The sequence below is a fragment of the Anarhichas minor genome, unplaced genomic scaffold (assembly GCF_050575085.1).
Source record: "Anarhichas minor isolate MPS153535 unplaced genomic scaffold, ASM5057508v1 ptg000058l, whole genome shotgun sequence".
Classification (NCBI taxonomy): Eukaryota; Metazoa; Chordata; class Actinopteri; order Perciformes; family Anarhichadidae; genus Anarhichas; species Anarhichas minor.
In genome coordinates, this window is record NW_027466504.1 from 1,067,501 (window position 1) to 1,080,990 (window position 13,490).

At 40.6% G+C, this 13,490-nt stretch overlaps 1 protein-coding gene across 1 annotated transcript in view; it reads right to left on the reverse strand.

The window, feature by feature from the left end:
- The window catches only part of atp6v1ba (ATPase, H+ transporting, lysosomal, V1 subunit B, member a), a 43,463-nt gene extending 30,693 nt beyond the window's left edge, over positions 1-12,770 (reverse strand). Inside the window, exon 1 of the mRNA XM_076077399.1 lies at positions 12,564-12,770. Within this exon, the coding sequence (XP_075933514.1) occupies positions 12,564-12,672 (109 nt within the window). The 5' untranslated portion in view covers positions 12,673-12,770. The remainder of the gene's footprint in view (positions 1-12,563) is intronic.
- Positions 12,771-13,490: the final 720 nt, after the last annotated feature.

A 13,490-nucleotide genomic window follows, 5' to 3' on the forward strand; every position in this document is an offset into this window, starting at 1 on the left:
TGAAAACCAGTTCTTTGTCACGTTGAAAAAAGAACTAGGTCAGCAGATAACTTATTGCAGATGCATCCATTTCTGTGTATATTTTGGTAAAGTAAGACATCGCAGTCCACTAGAGAGCAATGACACATTTTCTACTGGAAAATGTCCCTCTCAGTTCATAATGTATATTGTTTTTTTTTTATTATTATCTAAGACATCTTTTAAAAAATATAATCTGAAAATATATAGTTACTGGATCTTTTAAACTCTCAAATACTGACATTGGTATTGGTCCAAAATTCCTGTAATTGGTGGGCTCTTTGTGGCCAACAACGTGAGGAAATTAGGAAATGTCCAATACAACATGCAGTACATCATAAATTGCTACTTCCTAATATTTGTTTTTGTTTTTTAAGGTTGATTCTTTTTAGCGAATGTATTCGCTATTTGATGGCATGAAGTCTGAAGTGTGTATAATAATTGAATGGGTAGTTCCAGAGGGATTAAAGGCCTAACCCATGCCATATATCGTAGGCCATCATTATATGAAAGAAAATAAAATGTTCATGGTACCCTCTGGGGTACAACCGTGATGCTTAAAAAAGAAAAAAAGAAAAAAAGAAAGTGGTTTGCTCTCTCATTTCACAAGATAACGATTGCTCAATGGGCTATATGGCCATTAGGTGTGAAGTAGCAACATTTCCCATTAGGTTTGGAAAACTTTCTCCACCCCTCTTTTGCTACTTCAACTCAAGTGCAGCAGTCCCCTGGCTTGGCATGCAACAGCAGTATGGGTCACCCTGCAGCCTGTTCAGCTGCCAGAGCCCTTTGTGTACAAAGATGTTAATTGGTCCTAATCCGCCACTAGAAGCTGTTTTGGTAGCCTGACCTCGCACCCTGAAGGACACCTTGGTGTGAAATACTAAAGAGCCCATTCAAGTGCCAGAGAAAAGAGGCACAGAGCATTCCAACACAATTCAATTTCCCAGCTGAAAGGGGGGGAGCTCGAGGGGAGGCAGGGGGGGGGGGGGGGGGGGGGGTCAGAGCTGGGATGGAGATGGGGTGCATCATCATTCTGACAATAAATGAGCGCTACAAAGCAGTCGCTGCTGTGATGTGCAGCCTCACAATCACGTCTTAGCCTCTACTTCAAGGGATTCCCACAGCCCCATTGGACATGGGAACGCTAATTGCCTCAAACCTACAACCAGCTCTCACCCCCACCACACACACGTGATAGAATGACTGAAATCCTCAGACTTTCTATGTTGTCACTGTCACTTTTCCATTGACACTTGATGGTTAAAGGTAGCAGTACACTAATGTCGAAAATGCAGTTGCCCAAAATGGGCATGTCTACAGTCCGTAGACATGTCTGTCAGGATCATTTATTAACCTTCTTAACACTTCCAGTTGCTGGTCAAAACACAAACCATGATGCCAAAATCTCTGAATATTGGCCGATATGAAGATCCCCATTAATCACTGAAGGATAGGTTGGAATTTTCTTCCAACCATAATACAACATTCAAATGCCATATGTATGTTAAGAGATTTGTTGGTCATTGCAATCATCCGATCCAATCATCGTATACGTTGTGGTTGTAGAGGAAGGCAGCTGCTTTTTACAAAGTCAGCAAACATGCCTCATCTTTGTTGGTGATTTTCTCTTCAGTGAAGAACCCAAAATACTTCCGCACACTGCTTCCCAAGATGCTTCAGAGTTGCGATTCTGTGATCAGTACGGCTTCGGTGACAAGCGTCCTCTTCCATTTTTATTTTTGTAGCTTAGTTTACTCCCTCTGCTGGACCACAAGGCAAGCTACCACAAACAGGCTGTTGCGCCTATAGTCTGAACATTTTAAATTCTGGTCATTACAGTTTTGATTTTTTCCCCCGAAAAAAAAAAGCTTCAAACAAGTTTGAAGTCCAAATAAAAAGTGACAGCCCTTAACCACGGCCGAGGCTTCAGATTGAGACAAATCCATTGGAATTACCTCTGTGTTGCCAGAGACAGCGTTTCCTTGCTGAGCTACAACAAAGGGATACGTGCTGGCAGTCACATGATAGGCAGTCGCCAAGAGACAACACCGACAATTCACCAACATGACTGCTACGATGAAGATTCCTTCTGGATAACTGCAGATTTTGCCTAACATTTTTTTCAAGCCTAGCCAGTATTGACAGGAAGAATGAATACCAACATCATTTAAATACTTTAAGTACCCGTTATGTCTTTAAGTATCAATGCCACTGTTTACCAAGGAAATACTACAATATGAAATTTGCTTAGAGGCACATGAAGCAAAAAAAGTTTGACTTAGATCTCTGTATAAAAGGGGTTCATGAGAGTGTGTCTCTAAAGAGAGAGTGGAATATGGTGCACATGTTGGTGACCCCCATTAACAAGAGCTCTGTCCTGAGGAGGGGCTTATGGCCAGGTAGCATTTCAGCACAGTAGAAGAGGTTGGTTTCTGGATTACAAGGCAAAATGCTGTATAATTAAGATACCATGGAAGGCAATTAGCTAGATCCACAGCATCCAATGCGTTCCCTTTCCTGCACCTTGGTTGTTCTAATACTGACTTATAAGCAATTAAGGTACATTTACATAGCGCCTTTATAGTCTTCCGACCACTCAAAGCACTTTTGAACACAAGCAACCATTCACACACATTCGTACACAAGATGGCACCTGTTCCTCAGGAGCGATAGACATTCACACGCACACTCACTCACAGCAAGCTGGGATTCAGACACTTTGACATGTAGACTGCAGGGGCCAGAACCACCGATCAGTGGACGACCGCTCCAGCTCCTAAGCCACAGTTGCCTGACTGTTTAAACACCGTATGATCTATTATCTTTTTTCATTAGGATTCAGTCTGTCAGCAAAAACCTACAACTCTGTAGATAATACTCTGCCCAATACCAAATCGGTCAGTCGCTACTACCGCACGTGTTGTTTGAACTGATGAAAATGATCTAAGAAGATAGAACAGGCTTTTCGTTCTATGACTATATTTTTACCATCTCAATGACTCTAGATCAAACCAAACTGAGGTAACCTTCAGCAGAAACATTTAAGTGTCAATCCTTAAGATTTCAGTCCTGGTTGATTTACAATTTCTATTCAAGTGAAAAGTAAAAAAAAAAAAACTGGAGTGCGTTTGTTGATACATGAGCTTTAAGTTTTCAGAAGTGTGTATGTAATGGAAAGAAACTGTAAAGCGAGTGACCATCACGGCCGAGGCAATATTGGCACTGAAAGTTCAAAGTTTAACTCCACGAGAATGCAAAATTGCTTCGCCACTGGAAGAAAACGGTTTTTCAACCATTCACTTGCATAGAGTGGAAGTCAACGGGAGGCGAATGTTAGTTTTGTGCATGTGTGACCGCGCCTTAACACACACGTTATATGTAATTGCATTTTGTAACATCTGTATGAAAGGTGCTTCACAAAAAACGTTTGATTGATTGATTATCTCCTTTCCATTGGTAAAGTACGGTCTAGTGTATCCTATGCTAAAGGAGATGAGATAGGAAGCATTGTAGCACCTTCCCTTAGCATTTAGAGAATTCAAACAGCTCTCATTATGGCTGCCACTTTGATACTTCCGGGTCAGTTCATTCTGTTAAAAACCTTCCTACGCGAAAAAGACTTTTCGACCGCAGCCTGCGTTTTGACATTCCTATTAAATGACACAGGCTTCTAACCCTGTAGGTACGCAGGTACTCCATAAAGAGGACTACCTACCTCATTGATTGGGAGGAAATGTAATCAGGCTCAAACCAGGAAATGTGTGAGCAGAGTGGTGCCTCTTGTCTGCAGGGCCATTTTGCTGGTGGGTAGTATAGTAGAGGAACAAAGCGGTCTTTACAGAAAGGCAGCTGGTTAACACAACAGCTTCATTACAAAAGGTGGTGGGGTGCTGTGATTACAATAGCTAGAAGCATAGGCTTTGACAGAGCAACAGTTTACAGCCATTTGCTCTGGTTGAGGCCCATTTTGGCATAATGTCACCTGCTAACTTCACAAAGCTTTTTATGCCGTTTCCTAATTACCCCCATTTAAAAGTTATAGGCTAGGCTTTGTCACAGTTAAAACAAACTAGTTTACAAAAGTTTTAGGTTAGAAAACAAAGGGATGTTCAAATTCACATAAAATTATAGAGTTAGAAAATATCTCAAATTACAGCACAGTGCTGTAATCACATAAAACCACATCCATTGGTACTATCCAAGACTGGCTCTAGTTTCACTCTAAAGCCTGGACCAAGAGATGCAGTACAGTGAGCCTGCAAGAGCCCTCTAATAGCATTGATGGGAAACTTGAGAGGTACAACCTAAATACTCGAGATTATCTTAACATTTTCTCTGCATTACTTTCATTCGGGGCAGCCTAGCTGTTAATAAGAGCTGTATCGATGAGTTGCGTCAATGTGTGACAGCGGTGCAGTGTCTGTGTGCAACACTCAGCTCTCATTGTGGCCGTTCCAACCAATCTTTCTAAATTTCATATGCACTCTGCAAACACAAGTGCTCTAGCAGACAGTCCACGGCTTGCTGTCAAAGCAGACTCACCAAGCTAAATGTGGCAGTGAAGTATTATAGCCCAGGGTTAAGAGTTAAACCTATACTTATTAAGGCAATAAAATAACACTGAGACTCAGTCTGAACCAAGATGGCAAACACTTTATTCATCCCACCTTGTCAAAGGCAGCACATTACAGCTTCACTCTTTCCGTTTTAACCTTTCACAATAAAAGCCCTACCCCCACAGCATCTCTGCTCACTAGAGGGAACTTAAATTCACTCAAAGCATTTCACTAAGAGGAAACTCAACAAAATGGCTTACAGTTCTGCTCGCACTTATCTCTGCAAGGATTTAACCTTTTATAAGCAGCAGTGTGACAAGGTGGAGAGACGTGAACATGTAAAAAGCCGATCTTACTAACGACTACTACTAACTAAAACCAGAAACTAAAAGCTTTTAATGAAGAGGCCAATAGTTTTCATGTAAAGCTTAAGGAAAATTGTATAGCATTGTGTCCTGGTGCCACTTTATATGCGAGCACACAAAACAAATGAGAGACCCTTCCCAACACTGGACTCACTGCACAGATTTCATCTATGGAAATGACCTTGACTGATACATGGGGATTTTCTTTTTCAGATAATACGCACTTCTTTAAATGACCCAGACATTTTTAAGATGACAAATGAATGATGAGCAGTCAGCAGTGTTGGTTTCTGCTAATGCAACAGATGGAAATGGTGTCAAATCCTTAGCCTACATTTGAATGTTCTTTCATGAAAAGAATGGCAAACACCCACGAACGGTCTTTTCTACTGACAAGCTAGCTGCTTAAGGCTAATTAGAATGTGGATTATAGAACTGTTACAAAAATAACATTGATTTTATAGAAATTACTTTCATGGTGACAGATGAGACATTTGTTTATCGTGACTACATTATTACCATTAATTAAATCCTCACAAAGAATTATAGCGCCTTGCTCTGTCTTTTCATAGCACTAAATGACAGAATGCACAACTAAAACAAAGACCAGCCATTTCGTGGGCTAATAGCTTTTGTCGCATTTGACATGAGAGAGACAAAGGCCTCTAAAAAGAAAAGACTTGGTCTGATGAGAAATCTCTTTATTTGTTTATTTTCCTGCTCTGTCTCACAGCAGCTCTTCAATGGCTGCCTCTCATAAAGCTCTGTCAAGTCAATAAGCTAGTGAAAAACCATCTCAACACTGTGATCTTATGGACTGTTTGATGCCTGGCAAATAACTACACTGAACGGTCTGAACTAGTCTCTGGGATTTCCTACACTACACACTGGAGGTAGCAGCTTGCTTTAACCAAGGACATTCAAGGCCATCTCACAGGCAGCAACCTGTGGTTCTGCCGAGTGAGTCTTAAAACGTACAGTCTCTCTACTGACCAGCAGTAGAAACAATGTCTCGACTCTTCTGGTCGTAAAAAGTCGGATTGTATGGAATTCTATGAGAAAATGACTACTTCTCACTTCATTTATATACCTCAGTAAACATTGTGAACATGAGTTTATGGTCTCAATCTCTAGTTTCAAGTCTTCTTCAAGACAGCATGATGTTCATTTAGTAACTGATGGACCATTTAGAGTCAAACAGACCATAAAGCAGGGGATGCTTTAGGGCGGGTTTACTGTGAGTGAAAGATCGGTACCAGAGACTTATTCGGCGTCTATGTCACTCCTCCACATTCCAAATAAGGTAACTTCCATTCATTGGTTGCAAAGACACAACATGGCGACGGCCGTGATCCCAGATGCCGATCCAATCACTAAACTCAAGGCTTCAAAACCTCAGTCCACAAACCAATGGCAGGCAAAGGGGCCAGCTAACTTAGCGGTTAGCTTTGCAGTTGTCAAAACAGCAGATTACTTAATATGGTCATGAAATTATTCATGTTAATATGAATTGATATCTATTAAGCTTCAACCGTTTCATACAATGATTTTTTTGTATAATTTGTCTATAAATATGTTTTTATTTACTTCTGACAGAAGCCAGCATAAACCAATACAAAAGGCCAACATGCAAAAAAATAAAAAATAAAAAATGAAACGAGCCGATTAAAAAACAAATTTGGTCATACCACCCAGCACTACGCTCAGGGCACTCAAACAAATTGTTGTCATTATTTAATCACTAAGGAGATCCACGTTAACAATATCTTCCTCTCTCCTGCTCCTTATCATAGGACCAGAGCTCACTCAACAGAGGGGGAATTAGGGTCCACCACCATGTTATGCATCATGAGTAGTTGCGGTCTCCTCAAAATGACCCTGGAGTTAGCCAGGATGTACCATTTGGTGAATAAAATTCCTCAGTCCTCACAATTTTCTCTCGCTTCCCCACTGGGACGGGCTGAGACATGAATGCAAACAATGAGAGCCATTATTGTACAGTAATTTCATCCCTACTCTGAAAGTCTCACCCGACTTCTACATGTTCACACCAAGTTATCAGAATACTTTTATCTGAAAAAGTATGGTATCTTTAAAATCTCTGCTCAGCAAAATAACTTACAACACTCACTGAATATTAAACCATAATTCACTGACGCACTGTCAACTGAAAAAGAGTATTGAAACCTACTCTGGATGTGTACCCCTGCAGTCCATATAGGTTGGCTTTCTATCTGAACAAAATCAATGTGCATCATCTAAACTGACATAGCTTCTCAACCCTCCTGCTGAGCAGGACTGAACGTGGGCTTGTCACTCGGCTCTGGTGAACAGGCGTTTGCATTGGCACTCATGTAGTATAATGTGCATCTATGTAAATTCTATAGTTTTGCACTTAAGTCAATACAACTACAGACCGTGGGCCTCCAAGAATGCTCCTCATATAAAAAGCAGCATAAGAGACATTAAAGGATCATAATCTCTAGCCACCAGCAGGGTCCTAAAACATGCTAAACATATTGTAAATGCAGCACCTGCAGTATTTGTGGAGCATGTAAAAAGTTTTTTTAACAGTTACTTGAGACAATCTTCTGGCACCGACTTGCCGCCTCAACGTCAGAATGGACTGCTGCTGCTTAGTAATGTGTTTGAGCGAAAAAGGCGAGCCATTTAGCAAATAAGGGGAATTTCAAAAGTAGGATGATTAGATGTTTTAAGGACAAGTGTTTCATCCCATGTTGCCCGCTCTATGCTTACCTTTCTGACGGCCCAAGCTCCATTAAGTAATTTCTTTGTAGTTGGCTAAGAGGCTTTCAGTCCATGCCAGCCTCTCTGCCACTTACACAAAGGGGGAAACAAATCATCACCTTGCTGGCTTCAAGGCTCGGGCTGTGTTGAAAAGCATAATAAAGTCACGATAAAGACATCAGGTTCACAGAGCATCAAACAACACCAACATCTGTGAACCTCCATATGTTGAGTGAAATCATGTAATCAGCATGGCCATAAAATGATCCATAAGACCAGCGCATGAACACAATTAATCACAGTGGTCACCAACGTAGATTACGCTTCATAAATGAGACCCTTGTTTTGTTTGAGTAGGAAAACAAACAATCATTTTTACCTTCTCTTCACAGAATATGTTGTAGCCCAACTTCCCCTAAGCAAGACATTCATCTAAAACATCGACATCCTCAAAACCAATAGAATTCACTCAACCTATTCCATACTGACAGTATCAGGCTGGTGGTAATAAATCAGCATTCAGACTCTCTGATAAAAAAAAAAAAAAAAAAGGATTTTCAAGATGTTTCTTTGAACTAAAATGTCTTATACAAGTAGTAGTAGAGAGAAAGAGAGTTATGAAACGTAGCAGTGCAGTGTGTGTACAATTCATTTGTTGGTGACTAAATGCTACAACTCCTCTTGACACAAGCCAAGTTCCATGTTTTCCAGCTGCTGATTAGAAGGAAGGGGTTAGCTCCGAACTTAAAGTGGGCTAACCTTTAACGTGGAACAGCTATTCTCACTTTATGCAAACGCCTTTCCCTCAAGTTTTGCTCACTTTTGATAATCAATTATTTTTTTAAAGCTTGTGACAACTTTCGACTAAAATATTATTTGGTGACTTTCATAATCTTCAATTAATTGAATATCAATACAATATCTTACGGTTTGTGACAGTTGGTCTGACAAAATAAGAGATTTTAAAACATCAAATGTGTGCTTCGTACAACAGCCCAACTATAAATGTCAGTTTCCACAAGACGTGGTAAACACCTAAAAAATTGCCAATGTTACAATTATGTAGTTCCCCGTGGACACATCTTTTGGTTTGACATGACCACGTAAAGACAGAAAACACTTTGACACTATGCATTGCGAAATATCACAACTTTTATGGCAAAACTCATTTCCTAATTAAAGCTGCGAGCAGCATTGATCAGGTCCTCGCAACTTCACGCACGGCGAGGGTACTGGCAGGACTCTGGCCATGCATTTCTGTGACCGTCATACACTGCGTGCACGAGTTAGATGATATTTCCTGCGTCGACCAGCAGCGTAGCAAGATCATGTTGCCAGGTCTTAAGCCTCAAATGTTTTGAGTGGACCTCCGATACAATCATAAATGTAAGCCTGTTAAGATCATTAAGAAAATAAATGTGTGTGAATGCGCTTCAGTGTTTGTCACATAACAGACTGTCAGTTTACTGGGATGGGGTTCAACTCCCTGCAGTGTCCTGCTGATTGTAATTGGACTTAAATGAAAGTTAACAAAATAGTAGTGCCATTTGGTTTTACTTGAACACTTTAATTTAACACTGTTTTCATTTTAAGTTCATCTGCAATTTTAGATTGTAGTGTGAAGCATTCATTATAACGTTTAACCTGATTCTCATGTAGAAGCTCTGGACAGATCATTTATGCTAATGCCCACCGACAGTGGCTTGACAACCACTTTTATCTAATTTCTGCTCTCCAAGCATCTTACTATGCACATATTTAGATCAGAGAAGTCATTCTTTTCTCATGGTGTGCCCACAAACCCTTTCAATAAGGTCAGTGTTTGGGCCGCTGTATTTATAGAATCCTGCTTACGTCCGTGCTTATCAGTAGGTGGCGCTATGACAATGAGTTAATATTGGCATGCAAAAGTCCTAAAGCCATGACAGTCAACAAGCATGTCAAGTTTGGGACAGTTTTGACAAAGTACAGTCGAGTTACAACAGCTTGATGGATGATGGTGAACCATGTAAAATGGCCATCACACCATATCCACGTCGTTCGATGAAACCTAAAGCTTTTAGTAACTTTTAATCACTAAGGTCTTTAGACTGTACCGACCAAATTTGATGTGATCTGATTATTTCCCTAGGAGGAGTTCGTTAAAGTGCAGCACCTGGAAATGACAAAAACGACACTAAAAATTCATAATCAATTCAAAATGGCTGACTTCCGGTTGGGTTTAGAGCATGGCCCCAAGAGACTTTCATTTAAGTCCATATGTGATACATGTTCCTACCAAATTTCATACATCAAGGTCAAACATACTGCGAGGGCTGCTTCGTCAAAATTTTGTAGGGGGCGCTATTGAGCCGATTTGCCACTCTGAACCAATAAAATCATATTTTAGAACTACATTTCGGGCTTTTAATCTGCTTGCCAAGTTTGCTTATGTTTCGAGCATTTTTAGCCTCTCAAAATAACCTTTGTCGTTAACGACGAAGACTGCATCGCCATGGCAACGGCGTTCGACGAAACATCAAAAGCTTCATGAACTGGCATTATGAACTTCTTATATTTGTGTGGAACTAATTTGATATTGATTTGATTTACCTACTAAGAAACAAGCCAAAATATAAAGACTTTAACTTCCTGTTACCAGTAGGTGGCGCTATGACTGATTCAAAATTGGCCTGCAGATGTCTTCAGGCCTGGAGTCTAATCAAACATATGAAATCTGGTAAAGATCTGATGATGTGGAGTCGAGTTACATCAGTTTATTCATTCATGGCGAAGGATCGAAATTCGCCAAGCCGCCACGTCGCCGCCCTTCAACAACTTCTTACGATTTTCACAATGAAGCATTATCAAGGTCTTAAGGCTTTTCTGAAATTTGAGAGGGATCTGATTAATCTGTGAGGAGCAGGATGTCAAAGTACAAAACGTACAACTTCCAGTTGCCACTAGGTGGCGCTATTACTATGATTCTAAATAGTCTTATAGATGTGTTCCGGGTCAGGATGTTATGACATATGAGAGATTTGGAGCAGATTAGACAATGTATGCCCGAGTTACAACAACTTCCTGTTTCGCAGCGAATGGTGTTTTTTTTTTGACGCAGCGCCACATAGTCCGATAACTTTTTGATCTTTGAGTAACTTTTCACTGCCAAGGTCTCAAGAGCATACTGACCGAATCTGAAGCCAATCGGGTTAAATCTCTGGAAGGAGTTCGTTAAAGTATGACGCCTTGAAATGGTCAAAAAACGTCATAAAAGTCAAAATGGCCGACTTCCTGTTTGGTTTAATGAAAAACTCCAAGAGGATTTTTTGTGCGTCTCATCACGTTCCACATACCTACCAAATTTCATACAGCTAGGTGAAACCCAATGTTGGGGCTACTCAATAGGGGGCGCTATCGAGCCAATATTTCATACTGCAGTTGGACACCCCAATCAGACTGCAATTTTCGCAAATTTTGGCTTGCGTGCCAAATTTCAGGAGTTTTCCAGTATCCCGAAACCCTAAAAATAATAATAATAATAACAATAAACATACGAAAAACAATAGGTCCTCCGCTCCGACTACGTCGGTGCTCGGGCCCTAATAACTATTATCATCAGCAGAGATAAACCTTTGAAGCAACACTCTAACAGCATACGACCTGTATTCAAATATTTAAATAAAAGATTCCATCAACAATTGTGGGTCGAAGTGTAGATAAACCAATAGGAGAAACCTGGAGGTTTTCCGGTCTCATCAACACCACTGCAGGCTGCCCCTCTCATGAGACACGGGTCATGCGACACGGGTCATGAGACACGGGTCATGAGACACGGGTCACGTGAGCGATCATCCCATCTGTCACGCTAAAGTTACCAACATTTCTAATGAATCCATTTCATACAGCTCCACACAGTAACAATCCGGCAGTATGGGAAGTTCTGACGACTGTGAAGCGTGCCTTACATGTTCCAATCTCAACACTCGCATTAAACACAAACACGGCACCGTGTCTCATTCAATCGTGTGGCTATCAAGTCAGCTGATTGTCCGCAATGTTGGCTAATCCACTGCACTAGTGACATCTAGCTAACGTTAGCCGTGTAGGATTGCAGTAACGCTGGGCTTGTACGCAGTCATCGCAAAAGTGACAATGGTGCATTTGTCCCTAAATGAACATACGACTTCTAGTTAGACTATGCTTCGTAAAACGAATTAATTCAGTTCAAGTTGAGTGTAACACTAGCTAAAATGATGAACGATGACTCTTGCCAGACTAGCCACTACAGCTAGCATGCTAGCTTAGTTGATTTGCTGTTTGGCACCAATGGCATACGTGTAACATGTAGCTAGTTTTATAAATACAGTATGTAAAGCAAATGTTGATGGCAGTTATACTACTAATCTGTAACCTTAACCTGCATTACATTTCCATCATAAAAGCAGCTAACGTTAGCTTGTTTATAGTCGTGATTCACAATTTTAGCATCACAGCCTGATGGCCCTGTATGCTGCATTACAGGTACCTGGGTATCCGCACTCGTATAAAAAGCCATGGCTGAGCATTTGTATTTTCTGTCATGAACATTGTCACACTTAAAACAAATTGAACATACGTTTACAAACCAACAGACACAGTACTGGACTATATTATTCCTAATTTATCTGATCCTGGACAGTGCTACTAACGTTACATATTTAATACAATGCATTACTATCCTAGATCCAAGCTAATAAAATTTAAAACTGAAGCGTAACAAGAATGGTATCTAGTATACGAGTATTCTAAAAAGAGTGCCATAACCCTCAATTTCCTTGTCATTGAATGCAGCACAACAACCTTGTTAGCCACTAGCTGCAGCTACCTCCAGCAGCCTGCTAACGTCACGTACTTAGCCTAGGTTGAGAGATGTAATTTCTGGTCACAGCCTGGGTGTGTGTCCTCGCAGCTGCTGCCGAGCCGTTGATGTCCATCGCCCTGTTTGCCACCAATGTTGCCATCGTCTGATGAAGAACAGGAAACCCGAGAAAGCTAATGTTGGTCGATGTGCTTTCCTAGCTTGTTCTGAATAGAGCGCTGGTCATATGACACTGAGGAACCGGATGTTTGTGGAGAGCGGATGGAGCCGAATGATGGGCGCGCGCATGAGCAAAAATATGGGTGAGTAACGTTAGAGCTTTAGGGTCTAACCTTTTAATCATAACACGTTGCCAAAGTAAAGTGTGTAAGTATACCAATAACAATATAATACAAATATAATCACCTGCATAAAAGTAGCATGCAGTTATTAGTTCTAGCCAGTTCTGCAGCATTAAGAAGTAAAAGCAAGTCTGGGATTCTTGAGAGGTGGGTTTTTAGTGAAATGAGAGTTATTCATATTTTATTCATTTTCAGTTGCCTGGTGCATTTGAGAGCTTTTGTCAGCACCACAGCTTGTATGATTGCACCAGTTGGTGCTGATTGAAAAATAAATTCCATAGGATATGGAATTCAAGCACTTGATGTCGTTAACCTGATAATACCTGTAACTAAATGTTTCCACAAACTGTGATAGTAACTAACATTACTGTAAAACCTGGCATCAGACATGCCTACTGTAATATCTGTCGTGACAAATTCCAAACTTCCTCAACATTAATTCCACATGCAGTTTCACGGACAGGGAATAAGCACAGAGAGAAAGAAGAAGCTAAACTTTTAAGAAATAATTAATGTGAATACTGTTTCTGTTAAAGGAGAATCTCTGAACAGCAGAGCAGTCAGTATCTAATGACTTTGTTGTTCTTATGGAAATCATGATGTGAAAATGTACATGATG